This window comes from Notamacropus eugenii, chromosome 6, assembly GCF_028372415.1.
Source record: "Notamacropus eugenii isolate mMacEug1 chromosome 6, mMacEug1.pri_v2, whole genome shotgun sequence".
NCBI classification, from domain to species: domain Eukaryota; kingdom Metazoa; phylum Chordata; class Mammalia; order Diprotodontia; family Macropodidae; genus Notamacropus; species Notamacropus eugenii.
This window is the reverse complement of record NC_092877.1, coordinates 259,168,410-259,190,309: the sequence shown is the minus strand read 5'-3', so window position 1 is coordinate 259,190,309 and position 21,900 is coordinate 259,168,410. Positions and strand designations below refer to the sequence as shown.

Below are 21,900 nucleotides of genomic sequence, written 5' to 3'. Positions count from 1 at the left end.
GAGAGGAAATGGAGGCATCTATCATGAATGGCCTTGAGGAGTGCCACAAAGGACATGAAGACTATAGATAATACTGGTGATGGAATGATCAAGTGAGGGTTTTGTGAAGATGGGGAAGACATAGTTATGTGAGTAGGCAGTGGGGAGAAGAGACTGCAAGTGAATGACCTCAGTTTCTTCAGTGAAATAAGAGGCAAAATTCTCAGCCAAGAGGGTGGTGGCAGGGGAAGCCATGGAAGATTTAAGGAGGGATGTTAAGGTTTAGAAGAGTCTCTAAAGAATTGGAGAGTGAGTTGATAAAGGAGGTGTAGAGATGATTGTCTGGCAACAGAAAGAGCCTAATTGAGGCTGTGTAGCATAAATTTATAATGAACATAGGAAGAATGGTTGCATGATTTTCTCCACCTTCTTCAGTAGTGTCTGTATTATAGGTTCAAAGTCAATGTATGGTGGGAGTGATCCAAAGCTGAGGCTTGGCAGAAGGGCATATTGCAGATAAGGGAAAGCTAGAGAGTCCAATTTTTTTTTTTTTTGCCATAACTTTTAAAAAATGGTGATATTCAGTATATGCTTAATTCAAATGGTCATTTAAAATTTGACTTGACTGTAGGACCTCACTCGAGAAAGCCATCTCTTTGTCATTTTCTTAGGTCTCCGACAGGATTATGCTTCCACTTCAGCATCAGTGTCAAGGCATACTTCTGGCATATCGTTGAGTTCGGGAAAGAAAGGGACGTTTAGTGATCAAGAATATGATCGATACAGTTTGGAGGATGATGAAGAGTTTGACCATCTGCCACCTCCCCAGCCTCGTCTTCCTCGATGTTCACCTTTCCAAAGAGGAATTCCACACTCACAGACTTTCTCTAGCATTCGGGAATGTAGAAGGAGTACAAGTTCCCAGTATTTTCCTTCAAATAATTACCAGCAGCAACAGTATTATTCACCTCAAGCCCAAACTCCAGATCAGCAACCAAATAGGACAAGTGGAGGTAGGTTGCATGTCTTTTTAAAATTTCCAATTTTAGAATCTTAGAGTGTTAGAGTTAAAATAGACATCACCTAATTTAACCATTCATTCATTCATTCATTCATTCATTCATTCATTCATTTATTTATTTATAAAAAGCTGAGTTCTAAGAGGACTGAATTCTCTTGGCTAAGTTGGTAACTAATAAATTGCCTTTGACCTGGGCTAGTCATTCAGTTTCTTTCTGACTTCTTTTCCTTATCTGTAAAATGGGGATTATATGAGCATCTATCTCATAGGGTTGTTGTGAGGATCAAATGAGATCATATTTGTAAAGCACTTTGTCAGTCTTAAAGTACTACACAAATGCTATCTGTAGAGATTATCGCCAGGAGGACTGAAGCTTGAATTCTGGGCATTTGACTGGTAGACTGCTGATTTGGCATATCTTTTGTTGCGGTTGTTATTCACTTGGCATCCAGTGACCACTAGCCATATGTCCTATAGTTACAGAAACTCAACTGGCTGTTACTTAATTCAATTCTTTTCCACTCTGAGCCTTTGTGGTAACATCCCTTCCTTCTATCTGGAAAGCCAATCTTCTCTTAACCCCTCCCCTGATCTCTGATTATTGAACTTCTGTAATGCCCAACTCAAATGCCTCTTCTTTAATGAAACATTCTACAACTAGACAAGATTTCTCTTCTCTGAACATCCTGCCCCTGTTGCCTTCAACCATCTCATAGTTCTTTAGACTAATGGACTTCTCTTACAAGAGCAGAAGTTATATTCCATTCACCTTTATACTTATAGCATCATGAAATTGCCTTTCTAATCCTATACTTTAAAAAAGAATCCCTCTAAAAAATCCCTCAAAAAGCCTTTTTTTTTGTTTTTTAATCACGGACTCCTTTGTTAGTCTGATGGAGTGAATGGGCCCTTGTCAGAATTTTTGTTGTTTAGTAATTTTTCAGTTGTGTCTGACTCTTCATGACCCCTTTTGGGGTTTTCTTGGCAAAGATACTGGAGTGGTTTGCCATTTCCTTCCATTTTACAGATGAGGAAACAGAGTCAAGTAGGGTTAAGTGACTTGCCCAGAATTGCACAGCTTGTAAATGTGTGAGGTCATATTTGAACTCAAGAAGAGGAGGCTTCCTGACTCTAGACCCAATGTTCTATCTGCTGTACAACCCAGCTAGCTGCCCATTCTCATAATAACTTTTTAAATACATAAAATTAAAACATATAATATTCCAAAGAAGACTAATTATATTGTAAGACAGCTATCAAAAATTTAAAAAGTTCACACTAGGCATGGTGGGCTCATACACTGTCATTCCTGTTACTGGGGTGGCTGAGGTTAATGGATTGTGTGAATTTAGGAGTTGTGAGTTGCAGTAGCAGTAAAGTCAAGTGTCCACATTAAGTCTGCCACCATTATCGTAAACTCTTGGTGGGGATGGTGGGGGTACAAGAAGATGCCTAATGAAGGGCAAACTGAACCACATTGGAAACAGATCTGAAAACAGGTCAAAGCTTGCTGAACAGTGGTGGTGCAGAACCCATGATTGGCTGTCACCCTTCCAGCTTGGGCAAAATAAGGAGACCCAATCTTAAGAAAAAAGACAGCAAAAAAAACCCAAACAAACTCCAAGTTCGTTAACCCCCATGTTACAAACCCTGCCATGGTCACTTTAACATTGACTGAAATACTTCCTTTGAAGGGATTAGAGCCCAAGGCAGATAATCTCATTTCAGGCTAGTTCTGATGGCTAGGATGTTCTTCTTTGATGGCTTATTATATTTGGTCTCTTTGCAATTTCCACCATTGCTCCTGGAGCCAAGTATAAAACGCAGTCACCTTTTCCACGTGACAGCCTTTCCAAAAGACAGCTATCTTCACATCTTTTCTACAGAAAAGCATTCTGCATCGCCTAGATTGGTGTCTTCTCCCTAGTAAGTGCTCAATAACTATTTCTTACCTGAATCATGATTCTCCTTATCTTGTAGGCACTCCTCTGTTTTTCTTGCTTCCTTTATTTCTTGATACCATCCATGTATTTTTAGCAGTTTAACCCCAGCTAGTTACTCTCACCAACTTCCTTTTGTTCATTAAACCGTTCCTTTCTTCTCATGTTCTAACTTAATCTTCAGAATCTTTCTACATTCCCTCCCTTAAGGAGGGATCAAACTTGCATTTATTCAACCAACTAGAATGTTCTTCTTAAAAGGAAGGGAAAGGCGGATTTCTTGTGCAACTTTCTTACCTACCTAATTTCACTAAGATTCAGGTGGAAAAATAATAATGATGTTAGATAGTTGTGGTTAACTTTTTGTCTTGAATTTTCTTTTGCTTTCTCTTTGTGCATCTCTGATCACTATTGACTTTCTTTAGTTGGATTTTCATCCATGACTTGTCCTTAACTGTGGGTGATGCCAAACCTCTGTCCTGTTTCCTCAGTTCTTTTCTCTATACACTGTCATATGGTGACCTTGTTAACTCCCATAGGCTTAGTCATTTTGTCATCATTGATGACTCCCACATCTAAATACTGAGCTCCAGTTCCACATCACCAACTACTTCTTGGACACTTGAAGCTTGATGTGAACAATAGGCAGCTCCAATGTAAGATGTCTACAACAGAACACACCATCTTTTTGATAACCCTCAAACCACCCTTCTTTCAGAATTCTGTTTTTCTGTCAAAGGCATAACCAACCCCCCAAAGTATGATTAAGTACAAATCCCCCAGTAATTTAAAGATCTTTACCACCTGTAAAGACTTATTAAAATTAAATCTTACTTTTCTCTATGTACTCTCCAGTATAGCCAAACCAGCCTTATTACTATTTTTCACACATGATGATCCATCTCCTAATTTGGTGCCTTTGCACTGGTTTTCTCCAAGACCTAAAAGGGACTTCTTTCTCTCCTCCACACCTTGGAATTTCTAGTTTCCTACAAGATTCAGTTTAAGTGCTATCTTCTTCATGATTTCTTTTAAATTCCATGACCAATGACCTGTTTCTCCCAGCCTGCCAAAGTTACCTTGTCTTTGTTTTGTGTTATGTATATAAATAATGTGTATATATGTGTATGTATATGCTCACACACACACACACACACACACATATATGCGCAATACATAAATATATAGCCATGAGTATATGTATATATATATGTATGTATATATTTATATAACAGTCTCTCTCTAACATTTAATAAGCATTTACTATGTACCAGACATTGCTAAACACTGTGGGTACAAATACATGCAAGTAAGAAATTGCTGCCTTCAAGAAGCTTGTATTCTAATGGGGAAAGATTTCCAATAAGGGGAGCAGAAGAAAGGGGAAGTCAGGTAGAGGCCTGATTCTGGGCAAGATAAGGTAAAATCTGACCTATTGGAGCCTAGGGTGATTCCCGGGTCAGAGTACACAATTCCCATGGGGAGGACATGTAGATGTCTGTCTGAAAGGAGACACCATAGTATGAAGTGAGGTGTTTGGGGGAGCTTTGATTATGGTATTAGATGAAAAGAGACCTATTTGAGCCTCCATATGCAGTGTTTGTCCAATTAGAATGCATTGGATAAGGATAGGAATGATTGCACTTCTATCTTTGTATTCTCAGCACCCAGGGCAGTACACACAGTGCCTGGCACATAGTAGGTTATTACCAAATGCTTGTCTGTTAATGGAACAGAAATCTTTCCCTTTGTTTGCAGATCATTTCTATATTATTTCCTTTTTTAAAAAAAATGGAAGAGGAGTGGGTGATTAGAAAACTCGAGTCACTTTGGGTTGTATTGTGTAATGTTGGAGGTAAAAGAGACCTGTGGGTTGTTGCTCTTATGGTTATTTTTGATGATACCTGAAGTAGGGGCTTTGAATAAGTAGGAAAGTGCAAAAAGGAATAGCTTGTCAGACCTGGGTGATAGCCAAACTGCCTTTTCTTTTCTTTTTTTTTTCTTTTTATCATTTTTGAGACCGGTCTTTCTCATTACACACTCATGCTACCAATGCAGTGAATCAGTCAGACTCTGGTTTTCTAATCTGGAGCTTAGAAAGGATGCTGACAGGACACGTTGAAAGGATTTGTTTTATTTTTATCTTGGGCCTATGTCAAGAATAGAAAAAAATGTTTCTATGAATTGAAAGCCAGATGAAAGTCAAAGCAACTTAATTTCATCTGTTTTGAGAAAACAGATATAAAAGCTTACTCTTAGTTTTAAAATTAAGAATTAGGAATGATGTCACCTACTGTATATGTCATCATATACTACTTTTTGGTGCTGAGTGAAAGAAGTAGGGCAGGGAACAAAGAACCACAGCATCATTGCCTTTTGAAATACTAATTAGCTGATTAGCCAGCATTCCCAGCCCTTTACTTGGATTTTTTTTTTTAAAGATGGGGAAATTCAGCTTCGAACTAGACAAACTAGACTCCAGCAGTCAAGGCCTGTGGTGGAGGGAGGTGTTGAGAGCAGAGGACTCAGAAAATGTCCTCTGGCTTTCAGTGAGAACAGCCTAGGCAAAGGGGTCTTGGCAATAAGGGGCTCTACGTAGTTGAGAATCAGAATTTTGAGAGCTATCAGAAGTGCCAATTTTCATGAGGGATGATTGGTACAATCACTTAAAAATTTTTTGGTTCTCCAATTTTGAATCTTTTAAAAATTTATGAGGGTAATGAGCTCTTCTATCTTTTAAAATTATCAGACAGATACCTTACAAATGGGAAAATAATTTCACTTTTTTTACCACTATCAATTCAATTTATGTGTAAAATTCTTAATCTAATTTTGTGAACTTATTACAAAACGTACTCAAAGCCTGAGGTTTCATGATAGATAAGTTTGGAAGCCAACCTTACATACATGTGTTCTTATAGTTCTTAGAGAAAACAGTCTAATCCTGTTGATTTTTCAAAATTTACTATTCCAATTATTTTAGAAGTCTTTTAGATTACAGCTTTGTCTTATTACTTTGTCTAATCATTTCCTCCTTAGGAGGAATTTGACCACAAATACAAGTTAATGTTGTAAGGTGTTCATACTTGGATCCTATTACATCAACTCAGAAATGTTCCAGTATCAATTTGTTATTTAATAGATCCAGTATTATACTTACAAAACTTCCTGATATAGAAATTTGCTATGAAAGGAAAAGGAAAAGGAAAGACTTAGTTATAACAATGTTATATATCTAACACGGGGAAAAACTCCCTTACCTCTGTTTGATTCCAGGCATGAGTCATATTTGACAAACAATCATATAGACACAGAGTGTTAAAAGCAAGGCTCAAGAATAATCATGTAGGAAATTTTCCTTTTCAGAAAGGAAATAGCACAACGGGGAAATAGAGTCAGGAGGATCCTACCTAGGCCATGCTAACATCATCCTCAAAACTTTTTTCAGTCACAGATTTCAGCACCTTCAGCAATTCCCAGACTGCAGTACATGCCATTTTCTACTGTTGGTGTCATGACAGTTCAGACAAGCATCCCTGTAATCAAAACTCAAAGCAATAGTAAATTTATACTCCTAAGAATTTTAACCTCAAATAGCAAAATTTCACTAACCACAACTTAGAGCTTGAATATCTTTCCTGATGTTTTCCAAACAGTTAACATTTCATTAATCCTTTACTTATAAATTGAAACTAACCATATTCTGGGTCTTCAGACATGTAGCAAATACCTGATAATTGACTCAATAATATGTTGAAGCTACATCTTTAAATCACCATATACACTTTCTTCATAATAACCAAGAATTTTCAAATGAAAATTTAATATTTTAGTGAACTTACTATTATTAGTTTCAAACAAAATATACCTCATTAAATATTTGATAGTTTAAAAATATCTATTTTTCTCAAATCCTTTTAAAAGCTCCATTCATAACCTAACAGTATCCAGATTAAAAAAGAAGTTTTGTCTAACAGTATTTCTAAGAGCATTGGTCTAATTTTCACAATATAAGAGAATTTAGAAATACAGTAATAACACAGACAACATCATGTATTTAAAACAAGGAACAAAACTTCAGATGATATCCATTCAGTCAACTGCATTTCCAAATTATCTCATAAAAACCGTTAATCTTTGGCATTTTAAAGCCCACTTTAGATTTATAACAATTACATTCAGTTAAAGAAATAGTAATATTGTGCTTAGCATAAGCCACTCACTATTTTAAACACTTTACAATCATTATATAATTTTGATCCTTACAATACTGGGAGGTGAGTGCCATTATTACTTTTCTCTTTATGGGTCAGGAAACTGGGGCAAAGAGAGATAAGATCACTTGTTTGAGATTATATAGGTTATTAATTTCTTCAGCTGGAATGTGATTTTCAAGTTTCCGTACATTTTCCCAACATTTTCTTTTAACACCAGTTCTTGTGAACCTGATCTGAGAGGGGTTAACAGGATAAGAGAGAGAAGGTCTCTGAATTGAGTGGGGAGAGGACATAGGAGATCTTTGGCTTAAGCAGTTTTTTTTTCTTTTCATGGTCAAGGAAGGATTAATAAAAAATGACTGTCAAGTGCAAACCATATACCTATTTCTTTTTTCTCATTCTGGAATGACTTCTAAACTAGTCTTCCTTCATTGCTTTAAAATAATGATACTATCAGTCTTCAGGGTAAGTTCAGATGCCATTTTAACTTTAATAGGATTTTAGTTCTTGTTTTTCCTTAAAACAAATCTTACAGAGTGGTACCTCAACACATCCTAAGATATTTCAGAAGGGAGTGAGTTCTGGAATTACCGCAATCACAGGAGTTCTCCCCTGTAATCTTAAAAATGATAAATCTTCAAAGTCCTCAGTGGTTAATCTCCTTAACCTCCAAAATCTATCTAGTTGTTTTGAATAGTTCTATAAACTTTGATTATCTGATTTTATTTCTGTAATTCTATTGAGTCCAAAGCTGAAATGATGGAAAAATAATGTGTTTTACAGTTTACAGAGATTTTACAATCATGCTTAACTACAAAAATACCAAAGGATTCACACAGGTTAAAAGAAAAGGCTTTCTTTATTCCATTGGAGGAGAGAAAATAGACACGTGTCAGGTGTTTCTCTGATAGGAACCTCGAGGCAGTGGGGCTAAACCTTGATTTATATATTTGTGGCTAATTAAAGAATCAGACGTTGTAAGGTAGGCACAACAGCAGCAATGAGGCAAGGTTGTCTAGTGACATAAAGTGCATTTGTAGCAGGGCTTCGTGTCTGGACCTGTTGGTGCTTGCTTAAGCTCGGGTACCATCAGTTCTGTGATTTGATTGCAGCAAAATTCATCCACAGCGCAAAAGATTGTTGTTATACCAAACTATGGGCAAAGTCTGCTTGCTGGACTGTAGCTCTGGAAAACAGGGTGTCTAAAAAGAGAAGACGTGGTCCTGGATCCTGACGATAGAGTAAAAAGATGGGAGTTGCCAAGCAAATAAATGTTTGTTTTGGCTTCTGGTTTTTTCTGTGGCTCTAACTCACCTTTCCAACTTTCTCATGTTACTCCCCTTCACATTTTCTGCATTCCAAACAACTGGAGTACTCTCCAGTTTCATTCTTATTGTAACCTTTTCTATCTGTGAGCCTTTGTTCAGATTTCTCATACTATGGCTGGAATGGTCTGAACTTTCCAGCTTCAAGGCTCAACTTAGGTGTTACTTCCTTCCATGAAGCCTTCTCTGGGCCTCCTTAGCTGAAAGGATCTGTTCAGGTTTCTCAGAGCAGCTTGGACCTTTCTTTTAACTTGTTAATTTCCTTCCTACTCTCTGTATTCAGTTATCTAGTCTAATTCTCTGGATAGACTTCAGAGGGTCTGTGACCTTGAATGGGAAAAGAATTAAATCCTTATTTGAATTAGCTTTTGGTTTCCTTTGTAATTCTTTGTATTTTATTTTACATATTTAGAGATATTTTTCTGAAAAGGGATTCCTAGATCTTATCAGACTCTCAAAGGGGAGGGAGGGGTCCTTGGCATAAAGAAAAATAGAAATAAAGGAAAAAATATAGAATCTCTGGGCTAGAAGGTGAACTCAAATAGGAAAAAGTGTCATCAAGGCAGTAGATAAAGCAAAGCTACTTTGTAGTGTGTGTGTGTGTGTGTGTGTGTGTGTGTGTCTCTGTCTGTCTGTGTGTGTATGTGTGTGTGTGTCTGTCTGTCTGTGTGTATGTGTGTGTGTCTGTGTGGTGTGTGTGTGTGTGTGTGTGTGTGTGTGTGTCTGTGTCTGTCTGTCGTGTGTGTCTGTGTTTGTGTGTGTGTGTCTGTCTGTGTCTGTGTGTGTGTCTGTGCCTGCGTCTGCCTGCGTCTGTGTCTGTGTGTGTGTTCATCCTTCGTTGCTGAAGAATACCATGCCATCAGAGAAATAATGACATGACTTGCCCTTGACTTTGTTTTGAGTGAGGGAGGGCTGTGCAGGTCACCAGCCTCACTTCTCGTCCACAGCCATCTGAATCCAGTGACCAGAATAATTTTGATAAAGAACAACCTACTTTTATAGCCTAGATTTCTGGGATCTGAATATATCTCTGCTGCCATCTGGTGGTCAGAAACATACATTACATGGAGAAACCAACTTGTTTTGTTTTCTCTTTCTTACCTCTGACAACCTCTAATGTCTGGTGTTTGTGCTATAACTGACCATTCTGAAGTATTGCACTCAAATGGTGCACATCATGCACTGTGAGATTTGGTGAATCAATTTAAGAAGTCATGAGGCATATATCACAGCATCATAGATTTAGAACTGGAAGGGATTTTAGGTAATTTTTTAGTACTATTCCCTTATTTTACTGATCAGGAAACTGAGGCCCAGTGAGTTGAACTTTCCCAAGGCCACGCAAATGTAAATACAACAACCAGGATTTGAACCCAGATCTACTGATAGCACTTTTCTTTCCACTAAATATGTTTATGTTGAGCTCATTACTAGTAATTGGTACATATTTATTGGCATGTTCCATATACTCCATTTATATTGCCTGTAGAGCCATCAAAGTCACACCTATTGAAAACTTCATTTTAAAGTAGTTTCTAGAGAACAGAGAGTAAATTGTTTCCCTCATTTTCAGCTGCCTTACCAAAGGCACCTCTGGGTGATACCCACCCCCTACCCTCTTGGACAAAGTTCTTTAGAATTACTCTGGAGCTACCCTCTTTATGTTCAGCTATGGTTGAGTATTGCTTTGTCTGTTATGCTTCATGACTCATAAATTTCTAATCGACATTCAGGACGTTAAGTTTGCTTACTTGCTTTTAACAGCTAATGTTTTGGGGCTTGGTTTTTTGTTTTGTTTTGTTTTGCATTTTGCTTGAAAATGTGTTGCTTTTGACCTCCTGAAATGTTTTTGTCCTTCAGATAAACTCCGAAGAAGTATGCCTAACCTAGCACGAATGCCAAGTACAACAGCTGTCAGTAGCAATGTTAGTTCCCCAGTCACTGTGAGAAACAGCCAGAGCTTTGACTCGAGCCTGCATGGGGCTGGTAATGGAATGTCAAGGATACAGTCATGTAGTAAGTGATGCTTCTTAACCTTTTTTTTTTTTTTAATTGCTGCAGCGTTACAAAGATTTTGGGAAATGTTTTATTGTTGAATGAGGTGTCCATATTACAGAGGAACTGAATGAAGTCCAATCTTCCTTTGCTTTACGGATTTTATTATACTTTGCTAATAAAGTAGCTTTTAGACTGTGCTAGCTCATTACTAATAATTAATTTACTTTGTCACTAAAGATGGCATTGCTGGTTAGATTTGATATATTCCTGGTGAGTATAGCCGAAAAAGATCTGTTCATCCCCTCTGTACACAGACTGACCTTGGATTCTGGGGTGTTGAACTCAAGCCAAAGAATTTTAGAACTAGAAGGGAACTTAGAAATCATCTAATTCAATTATCTTCATTTTACAAATGGGGAAACAGATCAGAAAGACTAGGGACTTGCCTAAGGTATGTTGGTTAAACAACTCTAGTTAGTGGCAAATCTAGGATTGGAAAACCTATATTTGGTGGCAGCTAGATGGTACCATAGTGCATGGAGCTCTGGACCTGGAGTTAGGAGGACCTGAGTTCACCTCCAGTCTCAGACACTTACTAGCTGTGGCTGTGTGACCCTGGGAAAGTCACCGAACCTCTGTTTGTCTCAGTCCTTCAGTTATAAAATGGGGGTAATGATAGCACCTGTCTTTCAGGGTAATTTTAAGGATCAGATAAAATATTTGTGAAGGACAAACAACCTCTATATTCCCCTGGGATCCAGCTAGAACTGTCTGGTTCCTCCCCTTCCCTCCACAGAAGGTATCCTACCCTTACCTGCAAGTGTTCTCCTCAAAGGAATGTGAATTTTGATTGCTGAAACCTCGAAAAGTGTCTTGAGGATTCATGGGTTTATGGGCTAGATTTTTTAAGGACTATGCCTTAAGCCCAAATCACTCTGACTCTTGTTGATTGGCCAGTAGTAGGTCCCTGACCAAGCCCTTCTTGATCGTTGTTTGGGCCCCAATTATCTCAGAGTCAGTGTAAAAAGCAGAAACCCTGTGGGTTATCCCCTCCCAGCCTGGCTTTTTTTTGTTTTTGAGGCTACTCTCTGCCTCATTTCTTACCTAGGTTTAATCAGTGATTGGGCATTGTCTCAGTCAGACTGAGACCACTACATCCAGGGCCATATCTAGTTATCCTGATCTATCTCTAGGGTCCAGCCACTGGACCCAGATGGCTCTGGAGGAGCAAATGAGGCTGGTGACTTTTCACAGCCTTCCCTCATTTAAATCCAATTCATTTGCATGTCATGGCCTCATCTCCCTGATGTCATTGATCCTCTCAGAGAACAAAGGATAATCGACAACAATAGCCCAGTGTCTGACACATAATGTATGCTATATAAAATGTTTATTCCCTTCCCTTTCTCCATATATCTTATAACTTTGCCTCAGACTCTTTCTATTTCATCACTCTCTACTCAGCTGTCAAAGAAATCTTCCCCAAATCTAGTAGTTCCCTATCACCTCCAACATCAAAAATAAAGTTTTCTGTTTGGCATTCAAAAGCCCTTCACACTTTGCCCCTCCATCTTCTCCACCTTCCAATCTTCTTACTTCTATCTGCTCCGTGGTCCAATGACTCTGGCCTCTTTACTGTTCCTCAAACACATCTCTTCATCTCCAGACAGGGCATGTTCCCTGGATTCTTCCCATGGCTGGAATGCTTTTCTTCCTTATCTCCTGGTGCTCTTCCCAGCTAAAATCCCACGTTCTACAGGAAATCTGTCCCAATCTTTCTTAATGAAATGCCTTCCATGTGGCATTTATCTTCAATTTAGCTTGTATATAACTTGTTTGTATATGGTTGTTTCCATGTTGTCTCCACCATTAGACTGTGAGAGCAAGGACTGCCTTTTGTGTTTCTTTGTATATATATATCCCCATTGCTTAGCACAGTTCCTGGCAGGTAGTAGGCTCCTAATAACTAATAGTTGACCAACTATGTGTATGAGACATTAATCAGCATGGCATGTTGGGTGGAATACCAGCACTGAAGCCAGGGAAAACCTGGATTCAAGTCCTGCCTTGTCAGGAAATACAAAGTAACCTGAGTCAGAACTCTGGGTTACTAAGGAATAAGAGTATAAGTTACATATGAGTTGCTGGCTTGTATTGGATGAGGAATTTTCCATACCGGAAGTTCTCAGTCCTATGAAAATCATTGATTTTCTTCTCCAGTCCCTCCCAAATGTATATGTCACTGTGCTGGGTATTCAGGCTACAGAGTTTAAAAGTTAAACAATCCCTTGAGAAGATTGTCAACTCAGGGTCATGTTTTGTTGTTTAATCATTTTTCAGTCATGTCTGACTCTTCATGATCCCATTCAGGGTTTTCTTGGCAGAGAAATCTGAGTGGTTTGCCTTTTCCTTCTTCAGTTCATTTTCTAGATAAGGAAGCTGAGGCAGTCAGGATTAACTGGCTTGGCCAGGGTTACATAGCTAGTTTTGGAGGCTGGATTTGATGAGCTTCCTGACTCTAGACCAGACACTGTCCACTGTGCCACTTAGCTGCCCCCTTAGTGATGATGACGATGATGATGACAATGATAATGCGATGTGTGTGGGTTTGGGTGGATGGGTGGGCAGGGAGGAACAAAGGAGAAAGTCCCAAGTTCTCCAAGAGTGTTGGAGGAGGGAGAGAACCCTGAAGATCTTTCAGTTGTCCTGTTTTCTGGCTAGGAAATGAATGGGTCACACTTTTCCTCTTTATTTCATTCCCTTTGGTGTTTTGGTTAGAAAACAAAAATGAAACTCCTCATGACAGGTTGTCATCAATACTGGGTTAGGGGGTATTGTCTGATATAATTTACTGTACTTTTTTCAGATTGTGTGCTGGAGTTTAAATAATCTGCTCTTGGGGGATATGAGTTATGATGACTTAGATGTCAGAACAGGATAAGATGGTTACAGAAAGAAAGCTAAGACAGGAAAATTTAGCCCTTCTTCCTTGGCCCAAAGTTAAATGTATTACTTAGGCTCTTCTAGTCATCTTAGAGCTGACAAGTTCTGGAGACAGGATTTTGATGGGAGATCCATCAGGAGCGGTAGGTAATCCACTGAGGAGCAAGTTTATCCAGGGAGGTAGCCTCGATTCCTAAAGCAAGGCTGGGGCTAGGGCTGGGGCTTCCTACTCTTTTTGTTCTGCTCTGAGCTAAAGAATGCTTTTTACATCTTAAATAGTTTTCTTGCACTTAAAAAATGTAAAATTCATTCTTAGCCAGCAGGCTGTAGTTTGCCAACCCCTGGTGCAGGGCACTAAGTAAAAATGGCAGCTGTCCAGCAAAGGGTGGGATACTGTATGCCCATCTAGTGAATATGCTCCAGGCTCAGTAATCACTAACACAGAATGTGTGCCAAGGAGGGAGGGGATGGAAGCGAGAGCTGAGTCCACAAATATTTATTAAACACTTACTGTATGATAGATGCTGAGAGTTTAGCCATGAAATAAAATATAGGCGCTGATCTCAAAGGAACTTGCTGACTGTAGGGAGGTTATGACATGTATATGAATTACTCTGGTATAAGTCACAATGTAACATACGCAAAGGGTAGGAGTCTGAAAGTACTATAAGTAATTTTTGAGGAAAAAGATGACTTTCTGCTACAGTGATCAGAGAAAGCTTTATGGAGGAGGCAGAAGCCAACATGGGCCTTGAAGGAAGTGAAAAATTTTAGCAGGTCGAGGTGAGCATAAGTTGTCTGTTGTAGGTGAAGGAATTCGCATGAGAAAAGGTATGGAAGTCAGAGAGCACATAACAGGAGTGTGGGATGGTTAGGATGATAACGATGATGAAAATTTTTAAAGTGCTTTAAGGTTTGCCAAAGTACTTTATAATATTTCATTTCATCCTCACAGTTACCCTGGGAAATAAGTGCTATTATTATCATTTTACAGAAGAGGAAATTGAAGGAGGCAAAGGTTCAGTGAACTTGCCCAGGGTCATACAGCTAGTACGTGTCTTGAGGTCAAATTTGAAGTCAGATATTTCTGAATCTAGGTTTAAGCTCTAGCTCTTTAAGTCTAGCTCTCACTCAGCTCTCTGCAGTAGTTGGCAGTGGAAAGCCATGGAAAATTTTTCTTTTCCAATACAAGAGTAATATAATCCTTTTGTATTGCTTTCCTTACTGGACATCTGTATACAGGGTAAGCTGGAGACCTGCAGACTATAGAGGATTGTTGGGGGTGTAAGCTCAGTTTCATGTGGACAGTCTCGGGCACATAAGGTGAGGACTTCTAACCTCAGAGTTCTCATGAGGCCCCCCAGGGAACAGCTGGGAATTGAGGCGTGAGATACGGGCTATTTCGTGCATTTCCGCCTCTTCTCCGTGGGAAACTTACTGGGGAGAGCATCCCACCCTTGAGATTAACTCATGGTCTGAGCATACCTGTTGTTGACTAGCTAAAGGCTGAGAGCAGGCTCGGTATTCAGGTGCAGACCATGTGGTGGGAGAGCTTAAGCAGGGTCAGGAAAGCCTGAAGGTGATCTTTGGCTGAGGGGCCCTTAGAGGGCAGAAGGTCCCTCCCCTCTCCCACTCCCATTCTCTTGCTGTACGATCTTTGCCTCCTTGGGAGGAGGAAGATTCCTCTCTCCTGAGGAAGAATTCACCCTGCACATGTAACTAAGATCCTGAATAAAGCCTAACCCTTGTTCGACTCTGGAAAGTCTCTTCTCTCAACACGTTTATCCGCTTTGGCCCACTGAAGACCTGCGACAGGTGAAAGGTAAGACTTGGGTAGCCCATCGGCCTCAAGGCCGAACAGAGGATACTTAAAATAGTCTAGATTTTGACTAAATGAGTCTCAGACTAAATGAGCCTCAGAATTAAGGTGGTTGTATTAGGAAGAGAAAGGCCAGCATATTTGCAAAATGATAAGGGGCCTGACTACCTGCCTCTTGTTGCCTGAAGAGATAGGGTGGGGATGAGGCAGGGTGCTGGATTGGACTTTTTACCTAAAAAGCTAGGGGATAAGAATATTATTTGCCTTGGTCTCTAGCTAGCAATTCCCCTTAAGTTCCTCGACATTCTGAAACTCAGGGGAAGACTCACATAAGGGTCGGGGAATGGGCCATTATCTGTGCTAAGTAAGTGTGGACTGGGAAAGGATGTACCTGGAGGAGAGAGCAGAATTAAGAGTAATAGATGGAAACTAGAGAGAGGCAGGCTTCAGCTCTACTCAAAGGAGAAACTTCAAATACCTGTTTTAGCAGCTCATTGTTAAGGGCTTGCATGTCTGCCACTGTGCTAAGCACTGGAAATACAGAGAGAGAAATGGAACAGGCCCTGCCCTCAAGGAGCTTATATTCTATTGAGGAGAGAGATAGGTACGTAAGTGTCTATATAATGTATTAAACAAAAGAATACAAGGTAGATTTGGGAAGGGGAGGACACTAGGATCAGGGAGGATCAGGTTGAAGGAAACCAGAGATTCCAAGAGTTGCCATGGGGACAGCTAGTATAAAGGCACAGATAAGTGTAATCTGTATGGGACACCTAGTAAGACTACATGACAGGATTTCAGATTGTGAGGAGGAAATGAAATATATTTGAGGGATGTGGAAATAGAAATGAAAAGATTGGGCAAATGATTGACTATTTGGATGTGTGAGGAGCCTTAAGGATGAAACCAAGTTGCTCAGTAGTGAGCTCCTCCATTCACAGGCATACCTACTAGGGGTGATGTAAAGGAATTGGTGCTTTAGGTAAAGCGTTTGACTGATGATGGTCAAAAGTCCCTTCCAACTCTGGAATTCTGTGCCACTAGAACATGGAGCTAGATGTAGAATTCAGCCCAAACATAACTGGGCTATTGACAGACAGGATCTCAAAGCAGGAGAGATGTCAGATAGTGAAAAGAAGACTAAGAAAAATAAAGGCTTAGTTCCCAGGTATGTTGCACAAAAGACTAGGATTAACAGGTAAAACATGGAAACTTTTGCCCTGCTATAATTTTAAAAGACTTTTATTATAAAATTAATGTCTTCTTTGGTCCACAATGCTGGTGATCAGTCCTGCTCTGGAGAGAAGGTGGTGGCGGTAAGATACTAGTAAGGGATGTAAATCAGTTAGGTCTCTGTCTTTTTTGGTAGAAGGATGGAGTCACAGAATATTATAGCATTATGCTTCCACAAAGCAGTGTGCTCAGATTTAGACTGCATGTTCCTTTTATCAGTTCAGATCCCTAATCTGTCACAGTACACTACAATCATAGAATCAGATCTGTAAGGGAACAAACAGGACTGTGTGGTGCGTGGACATGGGCTCTCTTCACCAGTATGGAAACTGAAGCCCCCAGAGATTAAGGGACTTGACCAAGATCACAGAGATAGTGATTAGTAGAGTTGGGATTTAAGCACAACTTTTCTGATATAAAATTCCGAACTCTTCTCCCACTATACATTTGAGTTTTACTACTATGAAACTTCCCCCTAGCCTCCTCATAGGATGTAGGCTTCTTGAGAGCAAGGATATTTTCTTTGTGTCCCTAACTCCTAGTACAGTGCCTTTCATGTTCAATTGCTATTGTTAATCTAATTCCACAGTCATCTCAAGACTAGACAAAGGGACAGAGGGTTGCTTAATATTTAGGGGCCAAGAAGCCATAAATGATCATTTGTGTTATTACTGTGAGTTTTAAGACTGATTAGGAAATGAAGGAAACTGACTTCATTTCCATAGCTTTCATATTACATGTAAATTTTTTAGAATGTTTAACATTTTACTTGTATCATAGAAAATGAGATGAAAGTTATTTAGCCCAACCTCCTGGCTTAATGAAGGCATCTCTGTTACAATTCCCAGCAGCTTTTGTCTGTTGTCCATCTTTCAGAACTCTCCTATCTCAAGAGGCAGCTCTTTCCATTTTTTGACAGCTCTAAATGTGAGGAGGTTTTCTTTTTTTAAAGGTAGCTATAGTATTGGTGAAAAGTGGCTGGATTTGTGATCAGACATTGATTTGACTCTCAGCTTTTTCTTATGCTGTCTGTATGGCTATCAGAGAGATTCAGTGACTTATTTTTAGTAGGTCAATTTTGTCATTTGTAAAATATACGTAATTTATGCATATATTTGCATGTGTATAAATATGTAAATATAGAAAAATCTTTAAAAATATATAAATGTCATGAAATGTATAAAAATAGAATACTTCTATTAAATATGCAGAGGGATGTTATAAGAACATTACTCCCCATCCTTCATCGCACTGTTTCAGTTTGCCTAGGCTGTGATGTGAAAGCCTGACTTTCCCATTAACTCGTCATCTACTCATCATCTACTCATCATCAACACCCCCACTACTGTGGTTTGCAGAAAGGGGGAAGCAAAAGAGATCCTTGGTGCTCAGTATGACCTATGTATGTTTTTTATATTCAAACAGAAACTCATTGCATTAATTTCATGAACTAAATGTTACAGGAAATTTGGAAGCTGTTTTTCTCAGGTTAATACAAAGAGTCATGATTTCAAACAAAGATATAGCCGTTCTTTTATAGAACCATTTTAACAGTGTCTTCCTCTCCCTACATCTCCTTTCATGACAGGTCCTGAAATTGAATAACTTGCACTAGGTAATCACTAATTATTTGATGTCTGCTTAAGAAGCAGTGTCTAGTGAAGGGCCTTGAGAATCTGCACTTGGCCTCATGCTGTGTTACCCTTTGCATGAGTGACTCAGATGGAGATATCCCTCATGCTTATCACATGATGTAAAGGCTAGGGAGGATAGGTGTCACCCTTGCTAAGAGTCCAGATCCAGAAAATGATTTATCATCTAGAATGGGAGGTAACATGGTATAGTAGAGTTAGAGTTAGGGTTAGGGTGAGTATTTAGACTTGGAATCAGGAGACCTGGGTTTAAAGCCTTATTTAGACACTTAGTAGCTGTGTGAAAGTTCAGTGTTCTCAGTTATAAAATGGGCTGATACTGTATTGTCTGCCTCTCATGGCTGTTGGGAAGATAGTGCTCTGAAAACCTTAAAGCACTATGCAAATCTGAGTTATTAGAGTGAGTTCAGCCTTAAGAAGACATTTTTATAAATTATTGTGTTATAATATTATAAATATTATAGTGGAAAAAATCCTACTTTTTAGCTTCAAAGGATCAGCTCCACAAGTACAAGATGGGAAAGATGTGGCTAGATACAGGTTCATATGAAAAAGATTTAGGGAGCTTATTGGGTCAAGAGTATGACATGACAACTTGACAAGGTAATGTATTGCAAAGTAACATCCAAGTGGTGGTATTGCTATACTATATCCTGTTGTGTTTCTCTCTGGGCACAGCATTATAGGAAGGACATAGATCAGTTCTATAAATATGTAAGACATTACATTCTACAACAAATTCAAAATGGGTATGTGATCTAAATATTAAAGATCATATCATTAAAAAAGAGAATTAGATAATATACTTGGGTTTTCTTAATCAAACAAGGCAGTTACAAAAGATAAGATAATTTTAATTATAGTTAGCCAATAAGCATTTATTAAGAATCTGTTATGTGATGGGCATTGTTTTAAATACTGGGGATACAAAGAAAGGTAAAAGACAGTTCCTCCCTTTGAGGAACTCCCAATGTAATTGAGTGTGGGGTGAAGGGAGCAAGAAATATATAAGATCAAAAGCCATTTCCCAAAAGAAAAGTGGTTAAAGGACAGGAGCAACCAATTCTTAGAAGAATCACAAACTCTTAACAACAGTGTGAAAGAATGCTCCAGATCAAATAAAATCCTTTAATGATAAGAGAAGTACAAATCTAGCAAATGGGAAAAGATGACCAGTGAGCATAATCATTGTTGGAGGGAGTTGTAAAAAGATAGACACACTAACACTGATGGTTTGAATCAGCAGAACCTTCTGTGAAGTGATTTGGAATTATCCAACTAAAGTAGCTATTATGTCCATAGCTTTTGACCCAGGGATTCCACTGCTAAGCATATACTCCAAAGAAGTAGCTAATTAAAAAAAAATCACAGAATACACCAAAATATTTATAGAAGCACTTTTTGTGGCATCAGAGAGCTAGAAACAACGTAAATACTCAATAATTGAAAAATATCTTTAAAAAAGTGCAATGTGATGCATCAATGTAATGGAATATTAATGTTGCTGCAAGAGATGACAAATACAGAGAGGCATGGAAGGAATTATGAACTAATGCAAAGCAAAGTACCCAGAGCCAAGAAAATAACATAATAATGCAAGTGGAAAGCAATAGTTACAAAAGGATTGAATGTCTGTTTCAGAAATCAAGGTTGATACTAAAGAAGTTTGGATTTTTGCAGAGGCAGAGAATGCACAGATTTGGAAGGTTGCATGTATTCTCAATTTTTAAAATATATTACTGATTTTACTGGCTTTTTCTTTCTTTTTTCTTAAAATGTTCTTTGTTTTACACGCACACACACACACACACACACACACACACACACACAGCGTGGTGGGTGGGAAGATACACAGAGAAATATAGGTGACATTAAAAAATAGTTATCAATAAAGATTTATTTTTAAAAAAGAAAAGTATCTAAAGGAGGGCAACCAGGATTGTGAAGAACTTCAAAACCATGACATAGGAAGACTGGTTGAAGGGAAGGGAACGTCTTCTGTGAACGAGAGAAGACTTAGATGAGAGCTGTCTATCAAGTATTTGAATAGATGTCATGTAAAGGAAGACTTAGACCTGTTTAGCTTGGCCCCAGGGTAGAAGTAGGAGCAATTGATGCATGTTGTAGAAACTTTCTAAAAGTTAACTCTCTAAAAGTTTAATGGGCTGCCATTTGTGGGTTCAGTTCCATTTGTGCTATGTTGTGTGCTAACTTGGTTCAGATTTGTTATTGCCCTTTGGGACTGATGTGTAATATGATTTATAAGATCTCAGTTGAGGCATCCTTAAAATTTCCTCTCATGAAGATTTTTGTTTTCTTCTAGTTCCGTCACCAGGACAGCTTCAGCATCGAGTTCACAGCGTGGGTCATTTTCCAGTGTCCATAAGGCAACCTCTTAAAGCTACAGCCTACGTGAGTCCGACTGTTCAAGGCAGCAGCAATATTCCTTTATCCAACAGCATACAGGCATATTCCAACACAGGAATTCCTGCACCAAACAAAACTGCTGCTCCTGGGATGATAGGGCGAAGTGGGCTTCCAAGACCATCTTTGGCAATAAATGGGAGCAACTTGCCCAGGAGCAAAATTGCACAGCCTGTGCGAAGGTGAGACTGTTTTGTCTGTCCCTTCTTTAAGACTTACTATGTTGGATTCTGTTTGACATGTTAAAATTGTTCCACGAACCGTCTCAATCTTTTCATTTATTTAGCTAGTTCTTGAATCTTATTCTCTGGTTTTTTTTTGTGTATTAAATTAAGATGAGATTTCAGCCTTGCATGAAAGTTGATGACTGATAAGGAACAAAGTCATTTGTTCATAAATTCAACAAATGTTCATTTGTTAGATACCTGCTATATATAGCTAGACCAAGAGGAAGGTCTCTGGTGTGCTGGGTGGCTCGCAAGATTTGTGGGAGTCTAAAGATAGAAATTGCTAAGGCCGAAAGGGTGGATTACTCATTCTTAGGAGACAACTCCACTGGAATATTGTTCAGAGCACTTCTTTTCGTGACATTCATTCAAATACTGGAAAGCATCTTATCTTCTAAGTCATTTTCTTCATGATAAACATCCCCAGTTCTTTCATCCAGTTTTAATATGTCAGAATCTTGAGGCTCTTCACAATCCTTGTCACCCTCCTAGATAATTAAAAAAAATCATGCACACACACATACATGTAATATATATCACACACACACACACAAACATACATACATACACACACATGCGCACATGTGATTTTTTTTTTTTTTCTTAACATCATCTATGGGCCAGGTGCTGTAGTATAGAGTGGTACAAGAATGACTGAGCTCTGCATGGGAGCTTATATATTAAGGGAGATAACATATTCACACAAGTAATTGCATTATAATTCAATCCCACCTTTGTTGGTTAAGCACCGTTACGTGCGAAGGACTGAAGATACAAAGATAAAAATGAAAAATGGCCTCTGAACACAAAAAATTTACTTTCTGTTGGAATGTATCAGTTAGTGTGTGATGAGTACCATAAGGGATGTACTAACAAAGCGTCTATTCAAAGTAAAAATTTAGTTGGAAAACAGTGAAATCTCTTTTAGATATGTACTCCTTTTTATTACTTCTCATTATTATTGTTAATTATATGTAAATAAAATATACTATCTAATCAGATATATAATTATTTATAACATGTGCTATCTGATTAGAGGCAGAGTGACCTAGTAGTTTGAGAGCTGACCTCTCAGATAAGAAGAAGGCATAAGTTCAAGTGCTAGCTCTGACACGTGAGATA

General features: G+C 38.6%; 1 protein-coding gene across 3 annotated transcripts in view; it reads left to right on the top strand.

Annotated features, from left to right (window-relative positions):
* Positions 1 to 21,900, top strand: part of SLAIN1 (SLAIN motif family member 1) — a 69,615-nt gene that overhangs the window by 40,373 nt on the left and 7,342 nt on the right. For all 3 annotated transcript variants that reach the window (XM_072622172.1, XM_072622171.1, XM_072622173.1), the window contains 3 exons: positions 651 to 992; positions 10,343 to 10,498; positions 20,451 to 20,733. In XM_072622172.1, coding sequence (XP_072478273.1) covers positions 651 to 992; positions 10,343 to 10,498; positions 20,451 to 20,733 — 781 coding nt within the window. The remainder of the gene's footprint in view (positions 1 to 650; positions 993 to 10,342; positions 10,499 to 20,450; positions 20,734 to 21,900) is intronic.